General features: G+C 42.8%; 1 protein-coding gene across 1 annotated transcript in view; it reads left to right on the top strand.

Moving 5' to 3' along the window:
• Positions 1 to 14,586, top strand: part of Larp4B (La-related protein 4B) — a 58,249-nt gene that overhangs the window by 30,430 nt on the left and 13,233 nt on the right. The window contains exons 4-9 of the mRNA XM_080273141.1: positions 7,218 to 7,354; positions 8,124 to 8,236; positions 10,063 to 10,203; positions 10,625 to 10,942; positions 11,753 to 11,892; positions 13,479 to 14,267. Of these exons, the coding sequence (XP_080129267.1) occupies positions 7,218 to 7,354; positions 8,124 to 8,236; positions 10,063 to 10,203; positions 10,625 to 10,942; positions 11,753 to 11,892; positions 13,479 to 14,267 (1,638 nt within the window). The remainder of the gene's footprint in view (positions 1 to 7,217; positions 7,355 to 8,123; positions 8,237 to 10,062; positions 10,204 to 10,624; positions 10,943 to 11,752; positions 11,893 to 13,478; positions 14,268 to 14,586) is intronic.

Genomic DNA, 14,586 nt, shown 5'->3' with positions numbered 1-14,586 from the left:
TAAAGAATGGTGATAAATTGGAATAAAGGATGACAGGAGGAGAATAGTTATGGTTGTGAGTAATAATGGGAGAATGGTGGTAAACAGGAGTAAGGGATGCAGGTGGGAGAATGGTAGTTGGGATGTTAAGAGGATGGGTAGAAAGCATCATGTCCTATAACCCTCCACCCTTCACAGCCATGCCCCTCACACACTGTTACCAGATATATAGGTGAGTTGCTGCTGTTTCACTTGCACTAAGAGGTTTGAAAGCAAGTGGGTGCAAATCACAGAACTCGAGTGTACAGTACAGTATAAAGAAAGTGGAAAGTATACTCTGCAGCAAGGTTACCAGCGTTGTGAAGGTTTTGATATGATGCAGAACCTAACACATATTCTGCAAGAGATCTGTTTGAAAGGGTGATTGTGCTTATGAGATCATCTGGGTGTGAGACTGGTGTGGCATGAGAACACTGAAAATGAGATAAAGGAATGTGTTGATTTATGAAACTTGTTAAAGAAATAAAATGATGAAAGAGTGCTCAGATGGTGTAGTCATGCAGACAGAATGGATATAAGTAAGGACAGCATGATACAGTATATATTCTTACAACCTTAGTGGTTCATTGATACATCATGAATGACATGCAGACAGCTCAGGCAGTTAATCAAAGGCAGATATTCACGTCTGGGTTTTGTTTCTTCTTGTACAGCTGAGGTACACATGCGAAACACTGGCTTTTCTCACGTTAAGTCTGTCCTTCACTCATTCACTGGCCTTCACCTCCTCTGTTTAACTACTCTGTCACTCACTGATTACTCTCACTGTTTGGCTTACTAACTCTGTCACTGATTCATTGTCACTTCACTGCCAAAAACACAAATCGTAGCTGACTCACTAAAACTACTCTGTCTGGCATTCTCTGCTTGAACTGCAAAACCAAAACTAAACTCAGTAGGAGGATGGTCTTTAAATACTCCCCCCCCCCCCCTCCCTGGCTCCCCTTACTAGCCTAGTCCAGAACACTCCAGCAAAGAATTCACGTTTTCTGATACAGTACCATAAAACACCCTAACTTTGGACATTTTTTGTGTGTTTTAATGAATAATTCTGTGTAAAATGGTGCAATTTTATCCCTGTTGGTTGTCATGTGGTAGCCAGGGACAGTACCTACTGAATCCATATTAAAAAAAAAAATTAGCTACGCTAAACTCGTTTGTGTGTCCGTCCGTCCGAAGTTAGGAACAAATTTCTTAACTTCGGACAGCTCCCAGACTTCGGACATCCATGTCTTTGCTCTTTAAACATGGGAATGGCTAATAACACCTATCTCTGGACACACTGGCCAAACCTCGGACACTTTAGAAGTTTTTAAAAAATGTAAGGAAAAAAATATTGGGCACTCGTGGCCCGAGTTATACATGTACAGTATATAGAGAAATGTCTTCTTTTTGAGCTCATAAATTGAGATCACAGTAATTTGCATCATATCACATTGTAGTGAGGTATTCTGGCCATAAATATAACTAAGAACTACAGTATTCAGAAACTTTTTCAGACGAAAAAAATATATAAAAATGCATTGCAAATACCCCAAACTGTAAAAGGAACCGGCCTCTTATTCTTAAACAAAACTTCACTAAATTATCAAGTAGCTACCACACTGACTCAACAGATGCATACTGAAATAACATAATATAATGTTAAGCACTTCTTACTGGTTCTGATGACACCCACAAACCCACTAACACGTACACAAATCAACAGGCACATGTTACGAAGGCACCAAGGAACGTATTAATGAGCTGCACACTGGTCTTATGCACACATTAGTAACACGCACACACACACACACACACACACACACCTGTAGTCTGTATTTTTCCAGCTAAGGGTAAATTGAATTACTGAACAGAAGGTTCCTCAATATCAAAAATAATGGGGAAATAGAAAAAAATTGTTTCTGCATGATCCATCCATCCATCCATTGCCAGACGCCATGTATCCCAAACGGGGTGGCCGAGGGCTTAGAGTTAATTGTTTTACAGGGAGGGGCACTAATCCTCCACCAACCCCACTTGACATGTAGGGAGTTATGCCAACAGCATCTGGTGTTCCCAGGCGGTCACCCATCCAAGTACTAACCAGACCCAACGTTGCTTAACTTTGCTGATCGGACGGGAAGCGAATTTCTTATAACAACAGTATACAGTACTGTATTTCACTTCATAATATGCTGTTCATGAAAGCTTAGTATATAAAATTGGGATATTGCAATATACCATCAGCTAGAAATATACAGACAATACCGGTAATTGGATATATTAATGGAGTTTCACATAAGGATAGTACATCAGTACAAAAACTTCCTTGACGACCAGTATAAAATACTGTAACTAAATAAATAGTATCACTTTTTTTCATCAAACTCATTACTGGTTAAGGTACCATACTGTAGCACCATACTGGCAATAACTTTGGTACTGGTAGTACTGACTATCTTCTTACAGATCTGTATCAAATATTATTATTACCTAGGCCAAAAGTTCACATCTACATCAAAAATCATCCATTGCTTGCGATCAAGTGTTGGTTCTGGTAACACCTTCAGTATGTCCTCTTTGTTTGTCACTGCTGTTGTGAACCATTGGGTATACAAATGTGTGAGGTGTACCCTTAACGTGTTTGAGAAACCTGACGTGTATTTTTGGTTTTACCCTAACAATGGTAGCAATATAATGCCTGTATCTGTGTTTGCTATCAAAGGGAACCCTCACAACTACCCAGTTTGAGGGAACAACTTTATATCCAATAGTGTGGGTAGAGATGACTGTCTGGGGAGATGCTTGTGCTTCATGGTTGCGTGCAGATGTGGATGTGGAAGGCTGTGCTGCTATCTCTGCTGTATCCTCATGTGGCTGGGGTTGTGGATCATCAACCTCACTTTCTTCATGCTGGCTCTCTGTTTCATTTTGTAGGTCCTTGTAGTAATGCCCATGCCTGGTGACACATTCAGCCTTTTCTTTCGCTTTGGTTTTGTTATAGCTGGACTTGAGCTTGTCTGACTGGTTCCATGCCTCATTTCCCTCAACAATTCCGCCACTGAGCTGTCTAAGACAGTAGATGGTGCTGGTGTACCGGTATCAGCTGTATCTTGGTTTGATTCTTCTGGAAGTCTTGAGATGGATTGTTGTGGATGAAGAGGATAATTGCTGCACTTCCTAAAACCACTGTGTAGGTTGTCAGCAATGGTCCCTTTAAGTTTATCAGTTCGGTCAGTAGTGCTGGGAAGCAGTCTTTTTAGGTAAGGAAGCACTCGGCCTACCTACAACAGATTTCTTGAAGTTTTCGAGGATCTTTCGTCATTGCACTTTCAGAGGCTGGAACACAGCAACATCGAGAGGTTGAGTCAAGTGCATGGAGTTAGGTGGTATGAAAAGAAAGGAGATATTATGCTTCTCACATGACTCAGTAACACTTGGGTGATACATGGCTTGCCAAGTTGTCTCCTATAATGACAACTCTACCTGTCCTGTCTTTAGCATAGGGCAGGATTATTTTGTGGAACCAGTCATTGAATGAACACGACTCGAACCATCCACTGGGGGACCTATTTTATCATGTTCCAGGAGGGCCCCCCCTCAGTCCAGGTATTGTAAAGTTGGACAGCTTTATACACCACATATTGAGGGAGTAACACACCAGATGCAGATCCAGAGAACATAATAGATATTGAGGATTTTGTTAAGTTCATGCCTCTCTCTGGATATTTAGTGCCCCGCCTCACTATGACTTTCATTTTACCTGGATCGTCAGTAAGATTGGTCTTGTCAAAATTTATTGTTTTCTGGAGGCACACCTTCTAGGGATTCTTTCAAGTTACTGTAGAACTCGGTTAGCATGGCTTTTGTAACTTTGGCTCTGTCAGTCTTTATATTTTGCGACACTCGTCTACTAAGGTCTTGTTTGTGGCGCTTGAGGAAGGAATGGGCCCATTGTTACTGAACCGTGAGACAGAAACCCCTCGTTTGTCTAAATATGCTTTCACTAACATCCTCAAGTCCAATATGTCGAGTGGGAATCCCCATTATGCCAATGTGAGGATTCTGTGACACACCAGTAACTCTTCGTCGTGACCCAATGAGGTTTCACATTCCACTGGTTTACTGTGTTTTTGTTTCAGGTAGTCATGCAGTGTGCTCTTTTGTAATTTACATTTTTCAGCTGCTTTGCACACACTCATGTTCTTGTTATTTGTCATTTTTAGCCTTTTCAAGGGCACTTTTGGACAGTTGTGTAGTGTCTCTTCCTCTTTGTAGGAGATTTCGCTGTTTTAGCCATGTTTTTCTGTTTATATAATTGGCATCACTTTACCAATAATCTATAGTATTATCCAATGTTTGGCTTAATTATATTGTCTGTCTGAAGTTTGAAATTTATTTGGCTTAAGTGATTTGTCTGTCCGAAACTAGGAATTTATTCTGTAAAATAAAGAAATATTAAAACAGTCATAGCAAGATTATGCTTGTATATATTTTAAAAGTTTACTGCCCAGTACTTACAACACTTTTCCACTTATAATCATACTAATCACGTTTGTACAATTGAAACTGTTTGTTCTTTGTGAACAAAGTTTTGCAGGGTTAAAAAGTGCTGATTCTTTTTCCATTTGATTCATAAATTTTTATCACCCACACATATTCAAGCTAATTTAATAAGACTTTTACATAATAATCGTTGAAGATTACCCTACCTACCCATATTATTTTTTTGCAAATATCGCACTCTTTTCCAATAAACTTGTATTATTACATTTTTTCGCAAAATGCCCGAAGTTTGGGCGCTGTCCGAAATAATGGTGTTTTACAGTAATGCACATTCTAGATCCTAAGAGAGAAGTAACATTCCCACACAACAACACACTTAAATTGACAATATACAGCAATGGTGACAAGAACAAATTCCTGCTGTAAGATAGAAGGAAAACAAAACAAATGCTGAAATCTCTAAAATGTTCCTCACATTTCCATATGCAAACACCTGTGGCAGAACACTTTTAATTTTTAGAAGGTTCCCCACGTCTCCAAGCATAAAACACCATCCTAAGCCTACCAGCATAACAGTATGAAGGAGTGTAAAGGTTTGAGGGGAAAGTGGAAAGCCAGGATGAATGTTGGATGTGGTAAATGAAAGTGCAAGTAAGTCGGGTATGGAAGTTAAAGAAACAGTATTCAAATCAATATGTGAATTGTATAAATGTGCAATGTATGGGTTGCATTCCATTTTTAGCATGGAAATTCATGGAGTAAGCAATGAACTATTCGAGAACCATAAATATTTGTGAAGCGCACCTTAAACTGAGAAATAAGTAAGTGCATCTAAACAAGTAAGTGCACCTAAAACTGAGAAATGAGTAAGGAAGTTGTCTGTTTTCTGCGGAAGGTGCATCCTAAATTTCAGAGCTTAAATAATACCCGAGTAGCTGTTTGATATACAGTTAGGTGCTCCACTGGTGTGTTTCTTGTTTTTACCCTTTTAGATCCTGCCCACATAACATTTTGGTGGAATTAAGAGATTGGATGACTTAAATTTTTGGTAAAGTTTAGTGTAAGGAGAAGATGACTGTTTTTTGTCCTGCATTTGGGTGTCCTAGGTACTGTAACAGCATTTAAGTTCTGGAAGAAGAAAAAAAATGTGTGTGACTGGCAGCATTTGAACACATGATTTGGGTGTAATTTTAGTTTTGCCATTAATTTTCTGATGATTATAGCACATGGTTAGCAGTGTTACGATACCAGACTATACGGTACTTGATATTAAGTATTGGGGGAGGGGGGAATGGTGTCAGACAAACCTTGAATGCAGGATAAAAAGAACCCCAAGAGTCTCCTAGTTTGTTTCATATTACGTGTAGGCAGAGAGAGTTATATAAAGTATGGTTGATTATTTCTCAAGATTCTTGAAGAGGAAAGGGTAGTTTTTGTTGTGAATTTTTCTCTTCGAAAGTTGGGTTGAAACAGGGATGTGTTATGTCTCCATGGTTGTTCAATCTGTACATGGATGGGGTAATAAAAGAGGTACAAGGTAGGGTAGTGGATGTTGGAGTGGCCCTGGTGAGAGAGGATAGTGTTTGGAAACTCCCTGTACTGTTGTTTGCAGATGATACTGTGTTGTTGAGTGAAGACGAAAGGGAGCTGCAAGGCTTGGTGGATGAGTTTGAGAGAGTGTGTAAGAAACGGAATCTAAAAGTGAATGTAGGGAAGAGTAAAGTGATGGTCTTTGAGAGAGGTGAAGTCAGTGAATGTACAGCGAGGTTGGATGGTGAGGAATTGGAAAATGTGAGTACGTTTAAGTACTTGGGTAGTGTGATGAGTAAGGATGGAGGTTTGGAGGGTGAAGTGCTTGAAAGGGTACAGCAGGGAAGAAAGGTTGCTGGTTCTTTGAAAGCAGTGATAAGAAACAGGGAAGTGAGCATGGAAGTGAAAAAGTTACTACATGACAGTATTGTGATACCAACTCTAACGTACGGAAGTGAAGCTTGGACGTTGTTGGAAGGACACAAGTCAAGAGTGAGAGCCGTGGAAATGAGTTATTGAAGAGGAGCCTGTGGAGTCACATGGAGAGACAGGCTGACGAATGAGGATATAAAGGAGCGTTGTGGTGTTCATGTGGATGTGATGGGAAGCGTTATGAGGAACACACTGAGGTGGTTTGGCCATGTGGAGAGGATGGAGGGTGAAAGACTGACGAAGAGAGTGTATGTAAGTGAGGTGGAGGGGGAAAGAGGGAGGGGGAGGCCGAGGATGAGATGGAGAGATGGGGTGGAAAGGTATATGAGAGAGGGGGGTGTGAGTTGGGAGCAGGGGAGCGAAATGACGGGGGACAGGGCGACTTGGAGGCGATTTGTTTGTGGCCACCCCAAACGGGATTGAGGCGTCTGGCAATAGATAGATAGATAGAAGAAGGGATGCTTGTTTTCTGTACGTTTCATCCAAAACTCAGATGGGTGACAGGCCAAGTTTTGACGCTGTGCATATCATTTTACCCACATATAAAATTTCAACTTCTTGTGGTTGATGCAGTAACTTTTTAATTGACAGTGGCCAAGAGAAAAGAGTGTCACTGTGCAAAATTATAAAGGGATGTTATTGAAGCAGGTCTTTGGTTAGTCCAGTGATTTGTAATGGAGTTGTATAAGGTGTTCAGAGGGGAAAACTAACCCATTTTTCTTTTTCAGAGAAAACCTGAGCAACGACCCATACTTGATATCCCAGATGGACAGCGACCAGTACGTTCCCGTGTTCATCTTGGCCAATTGTTCGCAGTTTAAGAACATTACCAAGGATCACAGTATAATTGTGGAGGCTCTTAAAGGTAAATTGTTTGTGTTATAGTCGTGGTGCATGACTGAGGTTCATGTTATTGTACCCTGGCAGCATACCTTTCAACAGTGCATCTGATTTCGTATTATACATGAATCATATTATTATACACGAATATAATTATACATGAACATAATGTACACGAATCACACGTATTATATTATACATGAAATCGGAAGCACAGTTGATGGGTAGGTTGCCAGGGTGCGATAATGACAACCTCAGAGTCGAACACCGCAACTATTGTAATACCCTCTTGAGGAGGGGAGAGGGGCAGTGTTTCTTGTTCATACTGCTGCAGTTTAATTTTACTTAGGAAAGGCCTTTTATATCGTAGAGATTTATTAAGGCTATAGCTAGTCAGAAAAATGTCTGCTCTCTCTGATTTGAAAGACTGAGTATAAACTTAGTAGATGTTAATAAAATGAAGAGGATGACCCAGGCTCTGTTAATTATTCAGGTTTTGATTATTCTTGACAATAAATGCCTTAGTTCTCATGTATTTATCTTTGAAGATGTAAATAGGAATAAGACCATTTCAGGTTCTGGTAAATCTGCCATAATTTTGTTGAGAGGTATATGAGGGAGGGGGGAGAGAGTTGGTTGAAGGCAGTCAAATGATGGGTGACAGAGCGACTTGGAGGCGTTTTGTCTGCAGCCACCCTTTGCGGGATTAGGGCATCGGGCTATAGTTAGATAGACAGACTTTATTTTCACTGCCTATTCTGCTGGAGTAATGTGCGTTTTGTCCTGTGTTCCAGAATCACCCTTTGTTCAGCTAGATGAGGAGCAGAGTAGAGTAAGACCAAACTACAAGAGATGTATTGTCATTCTCAGGGAAATCCCAGAATCTACACCAGTGAACGAAATTGAGGTAAGCTCCAGTGTTTCTTTATATTTTTGGTTAGATGTAGAGATGGTGTTACAAGTGAGGAACCCAACCCATCTTTTTTTTTTTTTTTTTTTTTTTTTTTTTTTTTTTTTAATGCGAGGAAGAAGGAACCAAAGGCCATGAGCCCGCAGTAACAGTTCCCTCCAAGAGAAAAACAAAATACAGTAGAGAGCCAAATTCAAGATCCGATCATTTTGAGATGCCTGGACACACTGCGTTTGAAAGACTGGAGATCATAGGCAGGAGGAAATACAGACAGAGGGAGACAGTTCCAGAGCTGACCTGTTGCATGAATGAAAGACTGGGAGTAACGGTTAACTCTTGCATTAGAGAGTTGGACAGAAAAGGGATGAGAGTTTGCTGCCAGACGGGTGCCACAAGCGCCCGTCAGAGGTTGAGGAATGCAAGCAGACAGTTCAGAGGAGCAGTGACCATTAAAGTAGCGATAGAAAAGAGATAAAGATGCAACAGTGCGGCGAAGAGACAGAGGTTGAAGGGAGTCAGTAAGAGGAGGAGAGTTAATGAGACGAAAAGCCTTTGACTCCACCCTATTGAGAAGAGCTGTATGTGGGGAGCCTCCCCACACGAGAGTTGTACTCCACACAGGGGCGGATAAAACCCCTGTATAGAGTCAACAATTGTGCAGGGGTAAAGAAAGAGCGGAGTCGGCTTAGCACACCCAATCTCTTGGAAGCAGATTTTACAAGAGATGCAATATGATCTTTCCAAGATAAGTCCCGAGTAAATGAAACCCCAAGCATGTTCAAGGATGATGCAGGATTAATCTGAATATTATTAAACATTAGTGGGTATACCTGTGGAAGATTTTGTCGGGTTGATAGGTGTAAGAACTGAGTCTTAGAAGCATTAAAGACAACCATATTATTTTTACCCCAGTCAGAGATATGAGCCAAGTCAGACATTAGGTGTGCCATAGCCTCATCCCTTGTTTCTTGAAGTAACTGTTGAGATGGGCGTTGCGGGAACCGAATGGAAAGGTGAAGGGTGGAGTCATCAGCGTATGAGTGGATAGAGTTAGATGTACAGCTTAGAAGATCATTGATGAATAAAAGGAAGAGAGTTGGTGATAGGACAGAGCCCTGAGGAACACCACTGTTGATAGATCTAGGATAAGAACGATGGCCGTCTACGACAGCAGCTATAGAACGACCAGAAAGGAAGCTAGCGATGAAGGTACAGATAGAAGGATAGAAACCGTAGGAGGACAGTTTGGAAATTAAAGATTTATGCCAGACTCGATCGAAAGCCTTTGAGATGTCAAGTGCAATGGCAAAGCTTTCGCCAAAGTCCCGAAAGGAGGATGACCAGGAGTCTGAAAGGTAGGTGAGAAGATCGCCAGTGGAGCGTCCCTGACGGAACCCATACTGACGATCGGAAAGAAGGTTGTGATAGGAAAGATGCCTTAAAATTTTTTTATTAAGAATTGATTCGAAAACTTTTGAAATACAGGACGTTAAAGCAATTGGACGATAGTTGGAGGGTTGGGAGTGGTCACCCTTCTTTGGGACTGGCTGAATGAGAGCAAACTTCCAGCAAGAAGGAAAGGTACAAGTTGACAGACAAAGGCGAAATAGTTTGCCTAGGCAGGGTGTAAGCACAGAAGCACAGTTTTTGAGAACAACAGGAGGGACCCCATGTTAGGAGTCCTGTGTTAAATTATGGTGTTTGTTTTGCTTTGTATTTCTGCTAGTTTCTAGGTGTTACAGTTCATTCAGTAATAAATTACAGCTTGTTTTGTGTGTTGTATAGTTCATTGTTTGCTAATAAACTCCGCTGGTTGTTTTCAGGCCATGTTCAAGAGTGACGAGTGCCCCAAGCTGGTGTCCTGTGAGTTTGTCCACAACTCATCCTGGTACGTCACCTTTGAGTCCGACGAAGACGCACAAAAAGCCTACTGGTACCTTAGGGGCGTTGTCAAGACTTTCAAGGTGAGTGGAAAATATTACTCATATTTCAAAAGCGCTGTTGTTTGCTGTACCTTTTTAGCACTCACATTTGCGCTTTCCAGTAATGTACCGTACTGCCTGTAAAGCTTATATGCTAGTTTTCCTTTATTTATTGTATTACTAGGAGAGATTGGAGACTGAGAGATTGACTTAAGCATGAGTGAGTGGAAGGGGGAGAGGAAAGGAGACAAATCAGAGCTTTTCTTTGACACCACATCTCTCAGTGGGAGTTGGTTATGGTGAGCTGTTTTTAGAGTCTTTGAAAACTTGTACAGTACCGGCCAATCCTTACAAAAAATTAAGACGGTTCTAGTGTCAAAATGTGGTTTGTCGGTCACCATCATATTTAGAACAGTGGTGATGAAGTGTGCCAGTTTGATTATATTCTGAACTTTCTTTCCAGGACAAACCGATCCTTGCAAGAATAAAGACCAAACCAATGTCAAGACTTGGTTGTTTGTCGGTGTTACCCTCATATGGGAACAAGGGTGGTGCAGGTGCTGGTGGTGGTGGTGCTGGTGCAGAGGGTAAGGAAGGCTGTGCTGCCCCTCCCACTCCAGGTCCCGCTGGGCTGAATGGTGGCCCGGCAACCCCCGCCCCCGCCAACAGCTACAACAACCCAGGGGGCCAGCGCTTCATGTACTCCACCCAGTCCTCTGTCACGCCTAACTCATACTCCTACACCTACTCCACGCAGACCACAGCAATGCCAGCAGCATTCGTAAGTAATAATGCTCATATTCAGTTTGTGCTGCAGATTGTTTGAAGATTGAACAAAACTATTAAACCCTCAATACATAGCACATGGCATGGTGAGGCAAATAGGTGTTTAACACGTTGCCATTGCTTCATGCTTTATGGGTTAAAAAAAAAAAAAAAAAAGAGAGAGAGAAATTGATCTCGGATATCAGCAGCTGTGTAATAAAGGCGCTGAGTGAATCAACTTCAAACCTGCTTTGAATACCACTGTATTGCCTTTAATGCCCATCACATGGTAGCACCAATAATGAATGGATCTTGACTTTGTTTTTTCTTGGAGGGAACAGTTTGTTGGCTACTGGCCTTTGGTTCCTTCTTCTTTGCATTTAAAAGAGAGAGAGAGAGAGGGTGACTGCTGTCTGATTATACAAACAATCTCTCTTCTGTCTCCCCTGCATGGAAGATGGTGGTGGACTGCAGAATTGAAACCAGCCTACAGTGATAATACCAATAGTAGTGTCCCCATGCAGTTCATTTATATATTTTTTTTAAGAGTGAGCATCTTGCCATGTACCAGTTATGGATATTCCTCATTTTGCACACTGCATTTGGCGTAGGATGCTCGTGGAACATGATTTAGAGGTTAAAGTGCAATCATTTTCATTATGGTGAATAGTGAACATCTTTGAATGAAAAAAAAATGTATATATCAGTAAGGTACTTTCACTAATGCATACCGGTATGAGAGAGAGAGAGAGAGGGGGGGGGATATAAGTTCCTCCCTCCCTTCCTCCCCACAGGAGAATGACGACAGCTGCATTTTTTGTTTCAGTTTTACCCCAACGTGATGCAGTGGACTCAGCCTGGCGGGTTCTACGACATCAACAGCTTCCTACAATTCAATGGACTCTCCCCCCAAGCTGCCTTCAAGCCTCCCACCAACCACACTATGCGTTACCCAGGCGCTAGGAGGTCAGTTCTTGCTCTTGAGATATCATCATCATCTGGACCTTTCCCACCCTAGGGTAGCGTGAGGAACAGCAACGTCCAGACAGCATAGTTTGCCCAATTCAGTGGGCCACACTTCCATTCACTCATCCTGGCTCCATCAGATAGGCCAAAAAACTTTCACCACATTCCGTAGCTTCATATATACCTATCTGATAGTCAATCCGAATGCAGTCACGTTAAAAAGTAGTGCCAAATCCCTGGTTATGTGCTTCTCTGCACTAAACTCATCCAGCCAGCTTGATCTGTTTGTCCCTCAGCTCCATCAACCTCTACACCTCCCCTCCTCACCCCCCACCTCCCCTCCTCCCTGCTTCAAATTCGCTCAGATATACAGTACTCTTTTCACCACTCTATTGTCTTCCATTCCCTCCACATGACCAAACCATCTCAATACACTCTTCATTTCTGGTGTCCACAGACTTCCTTACTTCTTTGTACAGGGGACTAATTATACCTGATTTCCAATCATATGGGACTCTACTGTCCTCCCAGGCCAAGCTGCACATCTTCCATATCCATTCTACTTCTGTCTCTCGCCCATGCTTCCGCATTTCACCACACACTCCATCAGTTCCTGGGGCTTTCCCCATTTTGATTTTCTTCATTGCTTCCACTGCTTCTGTCCAACTGATTTTCTCCTCTTTTCTCACGTCCTCCTTGCCAGCCATTCCCCAGCCACTTACATTACATTCATTGTCTATGTTTAACAGTTCCTTAAAGTGTTCTTTTCATTTTCACACTTTTTTTCCCCTCTCCACTATCAGTCTACCACTTTTACTTTTCACTCCCCCACTAACTTCTTTATCACCCTATCTAACTCTCGTTACCTTTTTCCAGAACATTTTCTTACATTCCCTCCACTTTACACTCAAATTCCTTCCAAATTCTTCATCCACCGTCATCTTATTCTCACATACTAATCTTTTCACCTCTCTTCCTCTCTGCGTACTCACTTTTTCGTCTTTAAACTTCATGTATGCCCAAGCTTCCCATCCACTCACTATATGGTTAGCTGCTGCTTTTGCGCCACAGTTTGTCTCACCTCTTCATTCCATCATGCTGTTCCTTGCATCCCCTTTAAGAGATCTGACATTTTTACTCTTCCAGTACTATTTTACTTAGCTCAGTACCGGTATGTTATAGCTGTCATACTGAAGGGTTGCAGTGTGAAATTAAAAAAAAAAGGGGGGGGGGATATTTTTCTTGGAAGGTAGTGTATACTGTATCAGTGGACTCACAGAATTATTGTTTAGTTAGCCATTAATGAAGGCATTGTTTTGTCAGTATTTTGCAGTGTATTTAATCAAGTTTGTCAAACGATGCCGTGTTTCCTCAAGGAATTCCCATACAGAGTTTAGGTTGACCATACTACACTGTTTTCTGTGGAATGGAAACTTTAGCAAATGCCAGAATTAGCTGCTTATTACCCAGCAGTTGCTGAAAGCTGCTGAAATAAATAAATATGAGGTGTGCTTGATGAGTGATGGTCATGTGACTAGTTGGCATATTTTAGCTTTGATTTGTAGTTACTGTCTTGTCCCCTTCAGAAACTCAAAGCACCGTGAAGGCGGGAGGTACGACAAGGGTGACGGTCGGCACAACAGTGGTGGTGGGGGTGGCGGTCAGGGTGGTGGTGGTGGTAATAGTGGTCAGGGCTCCCACAACCCCCCACACCCCGGCCACTACCAGCGCCACCATCTGCGTCCCCCCGCCCCGCAGTCCCCCTCGCAGGGCTCTCACCGGGTGCCCCCCAACCAGGCCCCGGTGGCTTCCCCGGCAGCCCCCTCCGTTGCACCCACACCCCCTCCACCACCGCCCCCACCTCCCCCACACACCGCTGCAGGGGCCAGTGGTGGCAACTCTCAAGACAGCTTTGCTCATAGTGATTTCTCCATAGCTAGTCAGTCCAGCCTGTACACCTCCTTCAGCCCCCCCATGGGTCAACCCTCAACTCTGGCGGGAGACAAGAAAGAGGTGGTGACGGTGACGACCCGGTCCAACAGTATACCCAACCAGGCTTCCCTACCCCCATCCACCAGTACCACCACTGCCACCAGTACAGTGCCCACCAGTAGTACTGTCACCAGTACCAACACTGCCGGTACTCCAGACCCTCACCAGTCCCCCTCTGCCACCCCTGCTGCCCCCCACCTCATCCCACCTCCCTCCCCCCACGGCCATCCCCCACCACCGCCGCCACCCCACCGGCATCACCAGTACCCATTGGTGGGGCCACCACCGCCACCACCTCACCGTGGCGGATATGACCACTACCATCACCACCATCCACCACCGCACCACCACATGGCAAGGGAACCACAGCAGCCTAGGCCAATGTAAGTGCTGTGACTTTATTATTACTATTATTTATTATTATTATTATTATTATTGTTGTTGTTGTTACCCTACCTATTTTTCCCCTTCAGTAATAATGTTACATTCTAAAGGTACCTATTACTATGCATTTTATTCAGAGTAACATTGGACTGACTAAGAGGGTGTATGTAGGTGAGGTGGAGGGAGGGAGAGGGAGGGGTAGACCAAGGATGAGGTGGAGGGATGGAGTTGAGAGGTATATGAGGGAGGGGGGGGTGAGTTGGGGGGAGGGGAGTCAAATGGTGGGTGACAGAGTGACTTGGAGGCGTTTTGTCTGCG

Source organism: Coenobita brevimanus, chromosome 53 (assembly GCF_032717465.1).
Source record: "Coenobita brevimanus isolate Jiangsu-jjx chromosome 53, ASM3271746v2, whole genome shotgun sequence".
NCBI classification, from domain to species: Eukaryota; Metazoa; Arthropoda; class Malacostraca; order Decapoda; family Coenobitidae; genus Coenobita; species Coenobita brevimanus.
This window is presented reverse-complemented; position numbering and strand designations above follow the sequence as displayed.